The following is an 18,522-nucleotide window of genomic DNA, read 5'->3' as shown; positions in this document are numbered from 1 at the left end:
TTGTCACTAGTTGGTTTTTTGAAAAAGTCACTATATCTAGTGACAAAGTCGCTAAGTTGGTAACACTGACCGTGAAAGGGAAACTACTTTGTTTGGCCTTCCAAAAGAGGACGATATCCACGTCGTCATGCCTAGAGCTGATCATAACATTTCTGTCACACACTTGAGGTATTCGGCCAATCACAATGCACCGGATAGCTGGCCAATCAGAGCACACCTCACTTTTCAGAGAGATGGAGCTTTGTGGAAATCAGCGTGGTTCAGAAAACGTGGCATAGCGGAGAAACTAGTTCTAAGATACACCTCAAGGTGGTGCTTGGACACGTCGTCAGTGATAAACCCCAAGTCAACTGGTGTTTCTGGTCTTTGATCAACAGACACCCTCGCCCCCGGGGCGACCCTGCCGGGGGTGATTAGCCTGTGTCCAAGTGGCGTGCGACTCCACGGATCTCCCCTCCGGATCCACAGCCATCGTCAGGCTTTTTTGGCAACCTCAGAGATGTCCTTTAACTGCAAGGATTTTGAGTGTTCTGAGCAATGACTGTCCAGCAAAACCCATTTTTACCCAACCTCCATTGGCTCACTTCGTGCTTTCCAGCCACCACTCCTGCACTGCTCCACCAGTTCAGCATACTTGGCTCTCTTGTGCTCATTTGCCTCCTCCAGTTCGTCTTCCCAGGGGACTGCATGACCACCTGCCTAGTCGACTCAGATGTTATCACCACATCTGGGCGGAGTGAAGTGACCGGGATGTGATTCGGGAACTTGAGCTGCCTTCCCAGGTCCACTTGAAGATGCCAGTCTCTTCCATTTGCGAGGAGCCCACCTGGGGAGCGTGGCTGCTGATATGCCTTCTCCCCAGCTCTGACAAAGGAGATGGTTTGCTTGGAGGGATGCTGACACTTACTTCTCTGGATTGCTACAGTGATTGTATCTCCCAAAGCCCTGAGGATTTGGTCATGTCGCCATCGAAACAGCCCATCCTCCAACGCCTTTGGACAGCAGCTGAGGATATGCTCCAGTGTGCCACTCCTTTGGCACAGTTGGCATGGCGGTGAGTCTACCAAGCGGTGAAGGTTGGATGGGTTAGGTAGAAGATCATACACTGAACTGATGAGGAACTTGATGCGCAGTGGTTCAGAGTAGGGATATGCCAGTATCAAATTTTCCTGTTGCGATTAATTGCTCATGCTTTTATCATGGTAAACAGTATTATCACAGTATTGAAATTTAGTTTAAATGGGTTAACTTTTTCTAATAAAAATAATTGAACATTTAAATTAAATAAAACAAAGAAAAATATATAAAGCTAAATGTTTTACACAGATTCAAGTGCAAAAGACCCATAGGTATCACTTTACAATCTCATTAGTCAACCATTAACATTCACAATAACTTAATTTGCTACATAAGTTATTAATCTTTGTAAAAATAAAAAATAAAATACAAGTCATAGTTCATATTAGCTCATTAAATAATACAGTTGCAACATTACTATAAATAAATTTAAATACACAAATCTGAATGGCTTTTTTAAAAATGCACTAATGTTTCAGAAAGTAGTCCAGCTTGTTTAAGGGGTTTCCAGGGTAAGGACATTTTCTGCAGTTTAGCGCCATCTGCTGTCAGAGAGTGAATGTGCTTTCATTCAGCTCGTCCCTCACGTGTTTCTCTATGTGCTTCTTATACGTGCTTGTTGACATCAGAGCACAAAGAGTCTTTCAAGCAGCATACAGCAGTGTTGTGCACTTTGACCAGTTGATGGGAATAGTATTCTCAAAATACATTCCAGATTCAGGATAATTTGTAATATAATTATTCGCGGTATTTAGAAGTGCCCACGATAACAGTATTGTACATATTCATTACAGAGATATATCACATTACCAAATACCGGCACAAGTCTAGTTCAGAGCTCCACAACTCTGCCCAGGTAATCTTGCGCTGCTCTGCGTTCTCCCACCTAGTCCAGACGCCTTGCTGTTGCATACCGACCATCTTGGTCAGGCGGTCTTCATCCAGCTCTGTCTGCACCTCGTCCTGCACCAACTGTCGGTTCTCCCTCCCTTTTGCTTTATCGTAACGTGGATTAGGGAAACTGCCCAGGCCTGCACGACCCACTGCCACGTTGCCAACTAAGACACCATGCCTCAGCCGTGCCTCCACTCTGTCCACCGCAACCTGAGCCTTCCACTTCCTTCCTGCCTTAACACAGATTCCAGCTGAAGAGTTTTTAGCATTGGATGAACCTCAATACATTAAGACCTCCCTGGTACGAGTGACCTTGAACTCCTCGGACAGCGGTTGTGTCCTTCAGGGAGCTGTGAAAAATCTTCCCCAAACTCTTAACTGGTCTTTCGGTCATTGATGGAATGTGTGACCTCTCCAGGGTAAAGCCGAATCGATAGCCCACTTGGACCTGGACTTGGCTAGAGCGAAGAGATGTACTGAGATTGTACATACGGTAATAATTCCCTTCTCTAGCCATTGCCAGTCAGATGTCAACGTTCCTGATGAAACTCTCAATCTGAAACTGTTGTAGTAATCTAGAATGAGGTTGCGGATCGTTTCTGGCACGTGATGTCTTGTCAGTGTTTCTTTGACCAGCTTGTGGGGTATAGACTCGTAGGCGTTGGTAAGATACAGCCAGAGTACGGCTAGGTCTCCTCTGGTCTCCTTGGCCTCCTGGATCAACTGGCTCACCATTATAATGTACAGTATGTGGAAAATAATGTGTTTTTACCTTAAACTACATAAACACATTTCATTACACCAAATACTCAAAACAATGGGTCTCATTCATGAAACATTCGTAAATATACAAGTAAATATCTGAGTGATTTGCGCGTAAAGAGAACTTCCCGAAAACTCTTCTCCTGATTCACAAAAACTTCGTAAACATCAGATGTGATAGTGAAATGTGTGTGTGTTAATGAATTCCAATCAGTCGTAAATGGGACACGCGTGCACGCTCATTCTCAATTACCATAAATCCTGCCTATTAAATCCGACTGATTATATATGAGCATCATATTATGACACCAAACTAAGGATTTCAACATGTCTTCTCAAAAGCGACTGAAAAAGAAACATTTCTCAGCTGCAGAAATTGAAGTTTTATTATCAGAAGTTCATTCAAAACGCCACATTTTATTTTCAAGCGTACTAGTGGCATATCAGGTCCTAAAAAAGGAAGTTTGGCAGCATATTACAGATCCTATTACTGGCTCTCATAATAAAAGTTAAAAGAAAAACCGTATGTAATTAATATATATAATATTATTTTCAAAATGCTGTGTAAATATGTACCCGATTAAGGTGAATTAAAATGCATCCGTATTAATGAGCAAAACGTTCAGACGTTAAACGCACTATTTACGCGTGACTGGGAGCAGGTGTAGATTTCTTTCTTACCAACTAACATTTGGAAAATACGACCGTTTTAATGAATCAGAAAATTTACGCCAAAACCACTTTACACGCGATTTACACAAAAATTCGTTTTGCTCGTGTTTCATGAATGAGACCCAATGTTTTTTTTTTTTTATCATCATCGTACGAGTCCTTTAACAACCTTCAATGAAGACATTATCTTATATCTTAAACTTATATTCCATTTTACAGTTGAAGGAAAAATATTAAAAAAGCCATAATTATTTTTATAATTACAAAATATATAAACACCAAAAATGACAATAAATGCATGTGTATACAAGAAAGAAAATAAAACAACACAAATGTAGGGTTTCTCTCCTGAAGCCATGCACACACACATACACAGAAGCACCAGATCTGAACATGTCTTCTTCGTATGACTGAGTAGATACTCGGGTGAAACTCTTCACAGGACTGGGGGTGATATGACTCTATCTAGAGTGGACACTCTCATGTCTTTTCAGGTTTCCTAAAATACTGAATCTCTTGTCACAGTGTGAACACTGGTAAGGTTTTTCTCCGGTGTGAACGGTCTGGTGCTGTTTCAGTACATAAAGTGTAAAGAAAGTCTTTCCGCACTCAGAGCAAGTATGATCCCTCACACCGCTGTGTCGTTTCTGGTGTATTTTTAAACCATTCAGATGTCTAAAGCTCTTTGCACACAAATAACACACGTAAGGCCTCTCCTCTGAATGTGTTTTCATGTGCTCCCTCAGGTTATCTGGCCTAAAAAACCTTTTACTGCACTGGTCACAGTTATAGATCCTGTCTCTAGAATGATGGAGCAGATGTACTTTGAAAACACTGGACTTCCTGAAACTCTTCCCGCACTGTTCACAGGTGTGCAGGTTTTGTCCCGTGTGGATCTTTATGTGATCATTAAGTAGCTGTTTCCGTGTAAAACTCTGCCCGCAGTGATCACACGAGTGCGGTTTCTCTCCGGTGTGGATTCTCATGTGTTGATTGAGGAGATGTTTGTGTCTGAATCTCTTTCCACACTGACTGCATGTGTGCGGTTTATCTTCAGTGGTTTTAATGCAGGACTTCGCTCCGGCGTGGATTCTCATGTGTGTATTGAGGTTTCCTTTATGTCTGAACTTCCTCCCGCACTGATCACACATGTACGGCATCTCTCCGGTGTGGATTTTCATGTGTTCATTCAGGTTTCCTTTATTTCTGAAGTTCTTCCCACAGTGATCACATGCGTGTGGCTTCTCGTCAGTGTGGATTTTCATGTGTTTGGCCAGGTTTGCTTTTTGACTGAAAGTCTTCTCGCAGAGATCACATGCGTAAGGCTTCATTCCACTTTCAAATTTTATGTGAAGATTAAGACTTTCTTCACATGTGAAGATCTCTCCACACTCAGGGCAAATGAAACATATTTCGGGTCTTGGTTCCCACGAGGGACTCAAAGAGGTTTCATCAGTTTCGATGTCATGATGTTTCTTCCCTTCTTCAATCACTTCTTCCATCTCATTGATCTCTTCCATCAGGTCTAAATGAAATAAAAAATAATAATTTTCATTAAATCATTCAAAATGCCAAAAAGACCAAATATAAAGGGAAACCAATGTGAACAATGATACATTAGCAATAAGTATGATCATTTTGATGGATTCTTTTGAATGGTGTACACGGACCATTCGATTATCATGTCTTTGCAGTGAGAAGTATTAAACATTTGACATTTTTCAAGTCAGAGTTGTAAAATGTTCAAGTAACATTAGCTAGGTATCCATCCACCTACAGTCATGTGAAAAAAATAGGACACCCTATGGAAGCCTGTGTGTTTTTGAAAATATTTGAAAATATGGATATTTCATATCAATGTAAAGCAATACTAAAGAAAAATTGTAGAAAGTAAACATTAGGTAATCCCAACAATTATTCCCACTTAAACTGGCTTACAGCACACACAGGTGTATCATATCAGGTACACATGATTAGAACATTGTTACGAGGAGGTTGCCCTATTTCAATCTCACACTTTTGGTTTGGTGTGCTCTTGGCTAATGAAGTTAGAGTGAACACCATGGTGAGGTCAAAATAGCTACCTGGGTCCTTCAAAAAGAAGATTGTAGAAGCTTAGGAGTCTGGAAAGGGATATAAAACGATCTCCAAAGATTTTGAAATCAGCCATTCCACTTGTCCGAAAAATAGTCTACATTCAAAACAACTATCAACATGCCCGGGTCTGGCCGCCCAAGCAAGTTCTCCCCGAGAGCAGACCGCAAGATGCTAAAAGAGGTCACCAAAAACCTAAAATTTAATCACAGGACCTACAGCAGGCTCTTGCTACTGTTAATGTGAAAGTGCATGCCTCAGCAATCAGAAAGAGACTATAGAAGTTTAACTTTCATGGGAGGTGTGCAAGGAGGAAACCCCTGCTCTCTAAGAAAAACAAAGGCCAGACTTAAGTTTGCCAGAGAGAATGTAGACAAAGGCCAGGACTTCTGGAATAATGTTCTTTGAACAGATAAGTCTAAATTTGAATTATTTGGACACTGAAATAAAGGACTTGTTTGGCGTAAATCAAATACAGCATTCCAGGAAAGGAACCTCATACCAACTGTAAAACATGGAGGTGGAAGTGTCCTGGTTTGGGAGTGTTTTGCTGCAGCAGGACCTGGCCAGCTCACCATCATAGAATCCACCATGAATTCTACTGTGTATCAGGGGGTGCTTGAGGAACATGTGAGACTATCCGTAAAAAATTAAAGCTGAAGTGGAACTGGATCCTGCAACAGGACAATAGCCGTATTTCCTCTGTCGGGCCAGTGTGAGCCAGATCTTAAAACAGGCTGGGCGGGGCTCATAGCCTCGGGCCAGTAGCACCGAAGTCAGAATAGCACAGCGTTTCCACAGGTTTTCGTTGGGCCAAAAAACCCTAGCCATTGGCCCCGAGGAAGCTCAAACGAGGCAGGATCAAACCCCGCAAGTGACAGTGGAAACGCATACCAGTAAATCCACCAAGAACTGGCTGAAAACGAAGAAATGGAGAGTAATGTATTTGACGAGTCAAAGCCCAGATCTGAATCACATTGAGATGCTGTTGGCTGACTTGAAACATTCTGTACATGCAAGAAACCCATCATATATCTCACAGCTGAAACAATTTTGCATTGAGGAGTGGGGCAAACTTTCCTTCGACGGATGTCAGAGACTGGTAGATGGCAACAAGAAGCATCTCGCTGAAGTGATTTCAGCCAAAGGGAGTAACACTCGCTATTAGTGGGCAGGGTGTCCTAACTTTTTCCTCCATTAGAATACACGTTTTGTTTATCTTTTACCAAAAAACAAAAAAGAAAAGAAAATTAAGTTTTATGTTCCATTTTGTGCCCAGTTCATGTAACGTTACCTGGATATTATTTGCCCTGAAGCTGCAGTACAGCAGAGTTTAATCGATCAATTATTGACCAAATAAATAAAAACAGTGTTTAGAATGGTAAGCATATAGAGCAAACACCATTAGCAACGCCTGTTCAATTAATCGAAAAAAAAAAAAAACCTGTTTTGATTTCAATTTCTACCGATTATGAAAATACAGTAATCAAGATTAAACAATTAATAATGAATTATAATTTGAATAGTCAAGGATGGTTTTCGTGGGATATGTCAGTCTTATGACATTCAGTTTTAAATGATGGCATCAAATTCATAAAGACCAATATAAGAAAGCTTTTCAGAGATTTCAACAGGTTTAAACTGTAAAAGATGGAAGATATCCAGTGCAGAAGAAAATTTCACAGCAGTGAATAAACGCCTTATTGATAACACGGTAAGGGTTGGAGATACTGTACATAATTTACCCACTAATGATAACCACTATCAATATACGGGGTCTTAAGATTGCTTTTAAATCCACACTTGCAATTCACTTTCACATTCATGATCATGTTTATACTTTTAAAAGACAAGATATTAGTCAATGACATTCATGATCTGTTGCGCACCAAATCATCCACCGTGGTCTTGTCAATTCATTTTGAGTTAATCCAGTAACATAAAATGAATGAAAATGGCAAAATAATATACCAAACAAAACTATTTCACAAGCCCTGAAGGCATTTTTGGAGTTGTTTTGTCTGAGTGACACACAAAAAAGTAAAGACTCATAACTCATAACTAATAGCTAATAATAGCTCCCCTGTTTTGAAGTGGACAATTACAACCCCAAAATATTTTTTATTCTTTTATTATGTGTTTTATGTTCTGTCGCTGTCATTCTGTTGTACTGCGGAGCTTCCTGTCAAGAAAACAAATTCCTCGTATGTGTAAACATACCTGGCAATAAAGCTCATTCTGATTCTGATTTTCTTATTTTGTTTTCTTAATGTGCTACTAATGTTGCGTGATGTCTTGTCTTATATGTGGTTTAAATTCTATCATGCTGCAGAACAAATTGGGGAACGAACTTTAGGGGACAATGAAGTTTTTACAATAACATTTACCTATTGGCAAAATAACAAAATGTAAAGATCCATCCATCCATCCATCCATCATCTTCCGCTTATCCGGGGCCGGGTCGCGGGGGCAACAGTCTAAGCAGAGACGCCCAGACTTCCCTCTCCCTAGCCACTTCCTCCAGCTCTTCCGGGGGGACCCCGAGGCGTTCCCAGGCCAGCCGGGAGACATAGTCCCTCCAGCGTGTCCTAGGTCTTCCCCGGGGCCTCCTCCCGGTGAGACGTGCCTGGAACACCTCCCTGGGAAGGCGTCCAGGAGGCATCCGAAATAGATGCCCGAGCCACCTCAGCTGGCTCCTCTCGATGTGGAGGAGCAACGGCTCTACTCTGAGCTCCTCCCGAGTGACCGAGCTTCTCACCCTATCTCTAAGGGAGCGCCCAGCCACCCGACGGAGAAAGCTCATTTCGGCCGCCTGTATCCGGGATCTTGTCCTTTCGGTCATGACCCACAGCTCATGACCATAGGTGAGAGTAGGAACGTAGATTGACCGGTAAATCGAGAGCTTTGCCTTACAGCTCAGCTCCTTCTTCACCACGACAGACCGGTACAGCGACCGCTAGAGCTGTAGTCAAGTCCGGCTTTGTCGAGTCCAAGTCAAGTCCAAGTCCAGGACTAGTCGAGACCGAGTCAAGACCGAGTCCAAAGAGGTTCGAGTCCAAGTCAAGTCCAAGTCCAAAAGTTTCGAGTCCAAGTCCAAGACCGAGTCCAAATGAGTGAAAAAAGGGTCCTATTCAAGACCACATACTTAACTACTGATAATGTTTGTGATGCGAGAGAAAGCATATCTCCTATTCTAAGAAAATCATTTTACATTATTATTTGTAATGATCAAAAAGCATGTGCAAAGTAACAACTCTGTAGGACAGGGGTCTCCAAACTACATCCTGGATGGCCAATGTCCTGAAACGTTTAGCTCCAACTGGCCTTAAAACACCTGGAAGATTAGTGTGTCTAGTAAGAGCTTGATTAGGTTCAAGTGTGTATAATTAGGGTTAAAGCTAACAGGGGCGTTAAACAAGATCCTGGGCCCTATGCATAGGCAGTCCTGATGGGCCCCCATGCCCCCCACCCATGAAAATATCCAGGTAAAATAAAATATATTTCAGATTCATACTTTTCAAGGGCCCTCTCTTCCTTTGGGGCCTTGCTAATGAGTACTGGTTTTACCCCCAGTCCGACCCTGGGAGCTAAACTTGGATAAACAAACAAAGTTTGGAACTGTAAGGTCAAATAATTTTTATGTACTTTATTTTTTGTTGACATTATATCTGTGGTCAAAAATGTATATGACTATGCCTAATTGGCACAGTGCACAGACACACGCAAAGCTCGGGATATGACAAATGCACGCAGCAAGGCTAGAATGGATACGTTTGGCTCTACTGGGCATGCGCACATAAATACAGCAATTTTTGTCATACTGTACTAGTGTTTGCATAGACTAGTCGAGCACTGTCGGAAACAATCGACTACTCCAGCATGTATTAACCATAATGCATACAAAGTGTTTGCAAGTACGACGTGAATTTTAGAATTACAATATTACTATATGACCTTATCTATGTTGCATGTAAAAATAAAATAGGCCTATGTAATGTAATAATTAGGGTTGTGCCTGAAGCCGAATACCTTATTCGGAATGGCACGGATAATGGCTTAAAAAACGAATAACGGACAAGGAATAATTCTGCCTGAATACTCGACTGAAGCTGACACAGTCTGGTGTTTGCTAGATAACAGGTGAGCCAGGGAATCAGCGCCAGAACTGAATGAATGTAAACTTTATGAGTGAAAAGCGCGCAAATCAAACACCGCATTGTTGTCGCCTCTCTGTGCATCTCTCAGAAATCAGAGCGTTGCAAGAGTAATTTTACCTATAATAATACATCATAGCTACACGTTATATTATTTGTATATATTTAAAAGGCAAATATTGAAAGCTTAGGCTACCATGATACGAATGAATGGAATAAGCACAGCGCGCTCACCAATCAAACAGCCGCGCTGCGCGTCTCAGTCTCTCAAAAACCAAATCAGTTCTCTCTCAAAAGTAGGCTAATAATCAACATAGATATGGATACATTGTCTACTTGTCCTACATGTTTGCATCTTTATGTTTTGCTGGTTTGCGCGGCACACACACATCTGTTTAGTGAAGTCGACTATACATTATAGACTCGCTCAAAGAGTTCTGCGTAATGAGAATGTGTGCATTGAATGGATTCAGTCGTGTTCAAATGATCACTATGACACGTTTGTCATGACATCTCTCTGCTTGCATGATAAATATTATTTTAGAAATTAATAATTAATTCAGTTTAACACGACATACTTGTTCAGTGATAACTACGAAAAAATATATAAAAAGTCATAACAGTCTTATCAAGTAACTGTAGGCTACGATGTTGTATCCGAATGCAGATAGGAAAAATTTTGTGATTGTTACAGATACAAATACTGGCTGTTACATGAAAATGTAAATATGTAATGTCATATATAAAGTTTTTAAAATTTACATATTTAATTGTTGCATAAGGCTATACATTAATACGCGTTTATTGATAAAAAAAAAAAAGGCTATCTAGGTGTAGACGTAAATAAAACACAATCTAACAGGTAGAAAATTAAATTAGAAACATCTAAACTTTTCAGGTCGCAGTAAGTGCACCACTGGTCATGCACATCCTTTCCCGGAACAATACTGAAAGCTAAGGCAAGATGGAGAAACAGATGATCATAGTTGTACAAGGATAGCCATTTTTTAAATGAATCTATTAGCAGAGCTACTGCAAGTGATTTTAAGTGCTGAAATTCCAATTATTCTTTGCTGAAACTTCTGCGTCATCATGGAGAGCGGGTCATGGTTGCCAAGCAACAGCAGACGCCACTGGAGCGCGAGCGCAGATTACAGAGTGCTTTGGAAAAAAGGAGAGCAGCGCGCCTAGCGTTTTCCACACGTTTTCAGTCGCGACATCATGCAAATGTGGTTTTGTTTTGAAGGAGAATTTTTTTATTTTATTTTTTTGCTGGACTCGGTCGAGACCAACTAGAAGACTTGGCGAGTCCAATGGCCAAGTCCGAGACAAGTCCGAGTGCAAATGCAACGAGTCCGAGACAAGTCCGAGACGACAGAAAAATGTCTCGAGTCCGGACTCGAGTCCAAGACCGGACTCGAGTACTACAGCCCTAGCGACCGCATTACTGCAGAAGCTGCACCGATCCGTCTGTCAATCTCACGTTCCATCCTTCCCTCACTCGTGAACAAGACTCCAAGATACCTGAACTCCTCCACTTGAGGCAGGAACTCTCCACCAACCTGAAGTGGGCAATCCACCCTTTTCCGACTGAGAACCATGGCCTCGGACTTGGAGGTGCTGATTCTCATCCCAGCCGATTCACACTCGGCTGCAAACCGTCCCAATGCACACTGAAGGTCCTGGTCTGAGGATGCCAACACGACAACATCATCCGCAAAAAGCAGCGACGAAATCGTATGGTCCCCAAACCGGACACTCTCCGGCCCTTGGCTGCGCCTAGAAATTCTGTCCATAAAAATTATGAACAGAACCGGTGACAAAGGGCAGCCCTGCCGGAGTCCAACATGCACCGGGAACAGGTCTGACTTACTGCCGGCAATGCGAACCAAGCTCTTGCTCCGGTCGTACAGGGACCGAACAGCCCTAAGTAGGGAGCCGCCGACCCCATACTCCCGGAGCGCCCTCCACAGGATGTCGTGAGGAACACGGTCGAATGCCTTCTCCAAGTCCACAAAACACATGTGGACTGGTTGGGCAAACTCCCATGACCCCTCCAGCACCCTGGAAAGGGTATAGAGCTGGTCCAGTGTTCCACGACCGGGACGAAAACCACACTGTTCCTCCTGGATCCGAGGTTCCACTATCGGCCGAATTCTCCTCTCCAGTACCCTGGCATAGACTTTTCCAGGGAGGCTGAGAAGTGTGATCCTCCTATAGTTGGAACACACTCTCCGGTCCCCCTTCTTGAAAAGAGGGACCACCACCCCGGTCTGCCAGTCCAGAGGTACTGTCCCCAACCGCCATGCGATGTTGCAGAGGCGTGCCAGCCAAGACAGCCCCACAACATCCAGAGACTTGAGGTACTCGGGGCGGATCTCGTCCACCCCCGGTGCCTTGCCACCGAGGAGCTTTTTAACTACCTCGATGACTTCAGCCCGGGTGATGGATGAGTGCCCCTCCGAGTCCCCAGCCACTGCTTCCTCAACGGAACACAAGTCGGTGGGATTGAGAAGATCCTCGAAGTATTCCTTCCACCGCCCGACGATATCCCCAGTTGAGGTCAACAGGTGCCCATCTCTACTGTAAACAGTGTTGGCAGGGCACTGCTTCCCCCTCCTGAGGCGTCGAACAGTTTGCCAGAATCTCTTCGAGGCCAACCGATAGTCCTTCTCCATGGCCTCACCGAACTCCTCCCAGGCCCGAGTTTTTGCCTCCATGACTACCCGGGCTGCAGTCCGCTTGGCCTGCCGGTACCTGTCAGCTGCCTCCGGAGTCCCACAAGCCATCCAGGCCCGATAGGACTCCTTCTTCAGCTTGACAGCATCCCTTACTTCCGGTGTCCACCACCGGGTTCGGGGATTGCCGCCTCGACAGGCACCGGAGACCTTACGGCCACAGCTCCGAGCAGCCGCAGCGACAATGGAGGTGGAGAACATGGTCCACTCGGACTCAATATCTCCAGACTCCCTCGGGATCCGGTCGAAGCTCTGCCGGAGGTGGGAGTTGAAGATCTCTCTGACAGGGGGCTCGGCCAAACGTTCCCAACAGACCCTCACAGTACGTTTGGGTCTGCCGAGTCTGTCCAGCTTCCTCCCCCGCCATCGGATCCAACTCACCACCAGGTGGTGATCAGTTGACAGCTCCGCCCCTCTCTTCACCCGAGTGTCCAAGACATATGGCCGAAGGTCTGATGACACGACCACAAAGTCGATCATCGACCTCCGGCCAAGGGTGTCCTGGTGCCACGTGCACTGGTGGACACCCTTATGCTTGAACATGGTGTTCGTTATGGACAAACCGTGGTTAGCACAGAAATCCAATAACAGAACACCGCTCGGATTCAGGTCAGGGGGGCCGTTCCTCCCAATCACGCCCCTCCAGGTATCACTGTCACTGCCCACGTGAGCGTTGAAGTCCCCCAGTAGAACGACGGAGTCTCCAGTCGGAGCACTTTCCAGCACCCCTCCCAGAGACTCCAAGAAGGCCGGGTAGTCCGCACTGCCGTTCGGCCCGTAGGCACAAACGACAGTGAGAGACCTATCCCCGACTCGAAGGCGCAGGGAAGCGACCCTCTCGTTCACCGGGGTAAACTCCAACACATGGCGGCTGAGCTGGGGGGCTATTAGCAAACCCACTCCAGCCCTCCGCCTCTCACCATGGGCAACTCCAGAGTGGTAGAGAGTCCAGCCTCTCTCAAGAAGTGTGGTTCCAGAGCCCAAGCTGTGCGTTGAGGTGAGCCCGACTATCTCTAGTCGGTACCTCTCGACCTCCCGCACAAGCTCAGGCTCCTTCCCCGCCAACGAGGTGACATTCCACGTCCCTAAAGCCAGATTCCGTGTCCAGAGATCGGGTCGTCGGGGGTCTCGCCTTCGACTGTCGCCCGATCCTCTATGCACCGGCCCCTTACGCTCCCTCCTGCAGGTGGTGAGCCCACAGGAGGGCGGCCCCACGTCACTCCTTCGGGCTAAGCCCGGCCGGACCCCATGGGGGAAGGCCCGGCCACCAGGCGCTCGCATACGAGCCCCAACCCCGGGCCTGGCTCCAGGGTGGGGCCCCGGCTGCGCCATGCCGGGCGACGTCACGGTCCTTGATTTTAATTTTGCCATAAGGGGTTTTATGAACTGTTCTTAGTCTGGCCCGTCACCAAGGACCTGTTTGCCTTGGGAGACCCTACCAGGAGCATATAGCCCCAGACAACGTAGCTCCCAGGATCATTCGGGTACTCAAACCTCTCCACCACGATATGGTGACAGTTCAAGGAGAGGATGTAAAGAAACACTGCATAATCTCAGCTGTATACACACACACACATATATACATATATATATATATATATATATATATATATACACACACACATATATATATATATATATATATATATATATATATATATATATATAAATATCCACAGCGATTGATAATGGAGAGTACTGTCTGTGTTTTTATCAACCTGAACAAGGCATTTGATACCATAGATCACAATCAGCTTTGGCTAAAGTAGAACGATATGGTATCAGAGGCATTTCCCATGATTGGTTGAGAGATTTTCTTAGTGCCAGAGATCAATACGTACATATTTACAACTTTGACTCTGAAATAACAAACATAACGCATGGAGTTCCACAGGGCTCTATAGTGGGGCCAAAGCGGTTGTACATAAACTGTAATGTACATAATGTACATTGTACATAATAATAAAGTAATGTACATAAATGACATTCCGGAGGTCCTGACAAAGTTAAATTGTATCTTGTTTGCCGATGATACTAGTCTCTATTGCTCTGGACAAAATTTAGAGTTCCTCTTGGAGATAGTGGAAAAAGAGCTTTCCAAATTAAAAACTTTATTTGTTTGATTATAACAAATTATCAATGAACTTGACTAAAACTAAATATATTATTTTTGGTAATAGAAAAATTGAGAAACCAATCAAAATTAATCATATAGAAATTGAGAGAGTGTGTAACAAAATTTGTGGGTATCTATATTAAGGCTGCAACTAACGATTATTTTGATAATCGATTAATCGGTCGATTATTTTTACGATTAATCGATGAATCGGTTTATGTACTTATATTTTAGTTTTTTTCCATTTTTTCCCCAAGTAAATTATTAATAAAGGGGTTTTATCATTCAGCATAGATTTTTAAGAGATTTTAACCATTTTGCACTGTCATATCCTCATCAAAAATATACCTGGAGTTGTTTTATTACGTGTTAGCAATCCTTTGACGAACTCTTCTGCAATCAAAACACTGACCCATACTCTAGCAAATTTCACAAGATTTCAAATAATGTTTTCACCATGGCAGTCCTTAGAGCTCCTAAAGTAGTTTAACATCCGAACAAAGCTTATTAAGGAATCTTTCAGAACATATTTTCACGAAGAATAAGGATAAAACAGAATAAAATTGCAGTGCGTTGTATTTTATTATATACTGGGAAACAGCTTTATAGCTTATGCTGTGAAAATCTAAACAATCCTTAAAATAAAGTGCCAATGGCATGGAACCTGAATGGAACTCACAATTTAAAGTAAAATCCATCAGAAGGTTGTCCAGAAAAAAAAAAAAAAAAAAAAAAATCGGACACACACAAAAAACCTGCTGTGTGAAAAAGAGCAGTGAATACTTAGAAAAAAAATGCAGTCATAATTAGGCTGCACGATTGAATTATGAACTGGTAAACCACAAACTGATCACAGAACATGTTTGTAAAGCTTTAAATGTCAACTTTTAAAAAGCAATGTTATCAGCTTTTACGACTTAACATTTGCAAACAACATTGTACTAGAGAATCTGCACAAATAAAAGTCTTAGGGGCCGTTCACATATTGCACCTAAAAACGCCTGGAAAACGCTAGGCGCACCACTTTCTCCTTTTTTCCAAAGCGCTCGGGCAGAAGCGCTCCTGAGGCGTCTGCCTTTGCTAAGCAACCATGACGTGCTCTCTCCATGAAGAAGCGAGATTTCAGCAAATGATAAATGGATTTGCAACTCTAAAAATCGCTTGAAGTAGCTCTCTGCTACTAAATTTATTTAAAAATTGAAATCCATATACAGCTATGATCCTTCATCTTGGCTGAGCTTTTAACGTTATTACAGGAAAGGATGAAGCTGATTATTTAGTTCTTGTCACATGACCCGCGGTGCGCTTGCAGCATTCTGAAAAGTTGAAATGTTTTTAACTCGATGCGGTGCGTACGCGCCGCGACCGCGTCGCTTCCATTATGAGCACACATACTGCGCACCTACATTGGAAATAACGAACTTGAGCGCACAAAAGACACGACATGTGAACGGCCCCTTAAACAGTTCAGTAGTGCAGAGTTTACAGGTTAATCTTCTTTTTTGAAGGCTCAAAGTAAAGTACTCCCACATCCCGCTGAATGCTGCAGAGACGCTGTTCGGGAAGCACGTGACATAAAACGAGGCCAGCTATTGGCTATTTGCTACTTCTCCAGTTGTACTGGCTGAGTAAAACCCCCGGTGGCTCATTACTGCCACACTTTGGTCATCGCAGATTTGAAATATGCACGAAATGAGCCGCTTACAGCAAATAAGTTGTTTAGCAACGAATCAATGACTAAATTAGTTGACAACTATTTTAATAATCGATTTTAATCGATTAAATCGATTCGTTGTTTCAGCTCTAATCCATATTGATGATAAACTCAACTGGAAATTAAATATAAACTTTCTAAAGACAAAAATATCTCAAATAATTGGTATAATGTGTAAAATTAAATCATGTAAAAATCAAAATGTACTATATATATTATATAATTCACAAATTCTTCTGTACCTAAATTATTTTGTAGAAATTTGGGGGAATAATTATATTATATTATAATATTATTTATTATCAAACCTTATCTTCATAGTGCAGAAGAAAGCTATTAGAATTGTTAACAGAGTTAATTATTATGCACCAACTAACACATTATTTATTCAATTAAATGCATTGAAACTACATGATTTAGTTGATCTTAGCTCAGCTCCAATGATGTATCAGGTTCACAATCTCAAGTTTCCAGTCTGTATTCAGGAGAGGTTCAAGCCCAGAGAGACTCAATATAATTTGAGAGGAATCGGGGTCTATCAAAAAATAAGGCCAGGACCAATACCAAAGGGAGGTGTTTCTCAGTTAGAGGTTGTAAATCTATGGAATAGCAAGGATGACACATTAAAACAATCTATATCAATAAAGGTGTTCAAAATTTTTTTTTTTTTTAATCAAATGTGATTGGTAGCTATATTGCATTAGAATTATGTTATTTAGTTTAAATACCATTAAAATAAGTTTAATGAGATTAATAAGTTGAGTTTAATAAGTTTAAAATGGCAGTATAATAGAATGTTTAGAGGGAAATTAACAAGGTGACTTGTGTAATGTTATTAGTAATGGCTTACATTTGAAAAATATCTTCATTAATATGTTATTCATATGAGCCGTTTTTATAAAGCTGGTAATATTCTTACATCTGTTTCCACTTTGCTGCTTTCTGTTGCCTCATGCTGGGTATTTAAATCTTGGTGTAAATTGCGCTAGGCATCAATAAGTGTTTCACTTCAGCCTAAATGCCTTCAGTCATTGCTGTACTATAATAATTCTGTTTGTTATGTCTGAATGACTGAAGAAATAAACTACTACTACTACTACTACTACGAGAGAGAGAGAGCTTAATCACTATCAACACTACAGAAGAGAGCAGAAGAAGAGCAGTGAGTGATTTTGTGTCGTGTCGTTTGATAAATCATACTCAAAGGTTTACTAGACAGAAGAACTGATTGATTAAATGACTGCATGAGTGACTGAATCACAACCATACAGTGATTAACTGTGCAGCTCTATCATATAATCTGACTCCTCACTCCTTCAGTATATAACTGTGTTACACACACATCTGATGAACTGTTTGAGGAAACACAAACACAAACCTATCTGTTCTTCGATGACCTCCTGCGTGATCCAGCAGGACTCTGCTTCTGCTTCATTCATGATCTCTGTAATCTTCAGGAGATGAAAACACTCCAGCGTTCATTCATTCATCAGTCAGACACTGAGAAGCACACACACACGAGGGATACACACCTGTCAGAGGGAGAAGAATCATTTACTCCTGTTTGAACTCACATGTCGCGCATAAACGGCACTTAGACAGCATTACTTCTCCTCACAGATCACTCTTTCGATCAAGAGACACACACACACGAACACATCTCAGAAGTCTGACTGAATGTAACAGTGTTCCTCACATCGCTGCTACACGATTATTCCGGTCAGCAGACGCACGCGCACACATTTAGCAGTGCACCACACGAACGACCCGGTGAAGAACGGCTGTAACGAGCGAACTCTGTAACTGTATGAAGTGTGTTTACCGTCAACTGCTTCTCACCTCAGAAGAGAGCCGAGGCGCGCGTGGTGACGTCACCGGCGAGCGACACGAAGTTCTTCTTCTTCTGTCGGGTTTCATGGCGGTCTGCATCTCATCTCATCTCAAAGGCGCCCATTTCCGCCCCCCACGAGACTGGAGTGTGAGTATGAGAACGACATCAGAGGAGAGCATAGATGTATATTCTAATTATATATATATATATATATATATATATATATATATATATATAAAATCAATTTACCTTTCTAATCTTTTTGTACTCTATTTTATTTTAATTTATTTTGCAATTGTGAGTGTATATGTGTGTGTGTGTGTGTGTGTGTGTGTGTGTGTATATATATATATATATATATATATATATATATATATATATATATATATATATATTGTGTGTAAAGACCTCTAACACTAGCTTGCTCTATTCTTTTTTTTTATTCTGTTTTTCTTTTTATTTATTATATT

At 42.3% G+C, this 18,522-nt stretch overlaps 1 protein-coding gene across 6 annotated transcripts; it reads right to left on the bottom strand.

The window, feature by feature from the left end:
* Window positions 1-3,519: 3,519 nt before the first annotated feature.
* LOC113070319 (gastrula zinc finger protein XlCGF8.2DB-like) lies at window positions 3,520-18,212 on the bottom strand. Of its 6 annotated transcripts, none has more exons than XM_026243569.1 (3): window positions 17,918-18,211; window positions 17,600-17,753; window positions 3,520-4,930 (listed from the first exon to the last, which is right to left on the bottom strand). In XM_026243569.1, the coding sequence occupies exons 2-3, from the start codon at window positions 17,658-17,660 to the stop codon at window positions 3,867-3,869; spliced, it is 1,125 nt and encodes a 374-aa protein (XP_026099354.1). In that variant the 5' UTR covers window positions 17,661-17,753; window positions 17,918-18,211; the 3' UTR covers window positions 3,520-3,866. The 6 variants fall into 6 exon arrangements, with proteins under 6 accessions (XP_026099354.1, XP_026099355.1, XP_026099356.1 ...); XM_026243570.1 differs by having other exon boundaries at window positions 18,044-18,211; XM_026243571.1 differs by having other exon boundaries at window positions 18,061-18,211.
* Between the last annotated feature and the right edge of the window lie 310 nt (window positions 18,213-18,522).

Source organism: Carassius auratus, unplaced genomic scaffold (assembly GCF_003368295.1).
Source record: "Carassius auratus strain Wakin unplaced genomic scaffold, ASM336829v1 scaf_tig00003761, whole genome shotgun sequence".
In the NCBI taxonomy this organism is placed as follows: Eukaryota; Metazoa; Chordata; class Actinopteri; order Cypriniformes; family Cyprinidae; genus Carassius; species Carassius auratus.
This window is presented reverse-complemented; position numbering and strand designations above follow the sequence as displayed.

Excerpts from the sequence above, each read along its gene's own strand:
- LOC113070319 (XM_026243568.1), bottom strand. The coding sequence starts at position 17,660 with ATGAATGAAGCAGAAGCAGAGTCCTGCTGGATCACGCAGGAGGTCATC. Across the intron at positions 4,931-17,599 it reads GGTCATCGAAGAACAGATAG|ACCTGATGGAAGAGATCAAT; the intron begins GTTTGTGTTTGT and ends TATTTCATTTAG.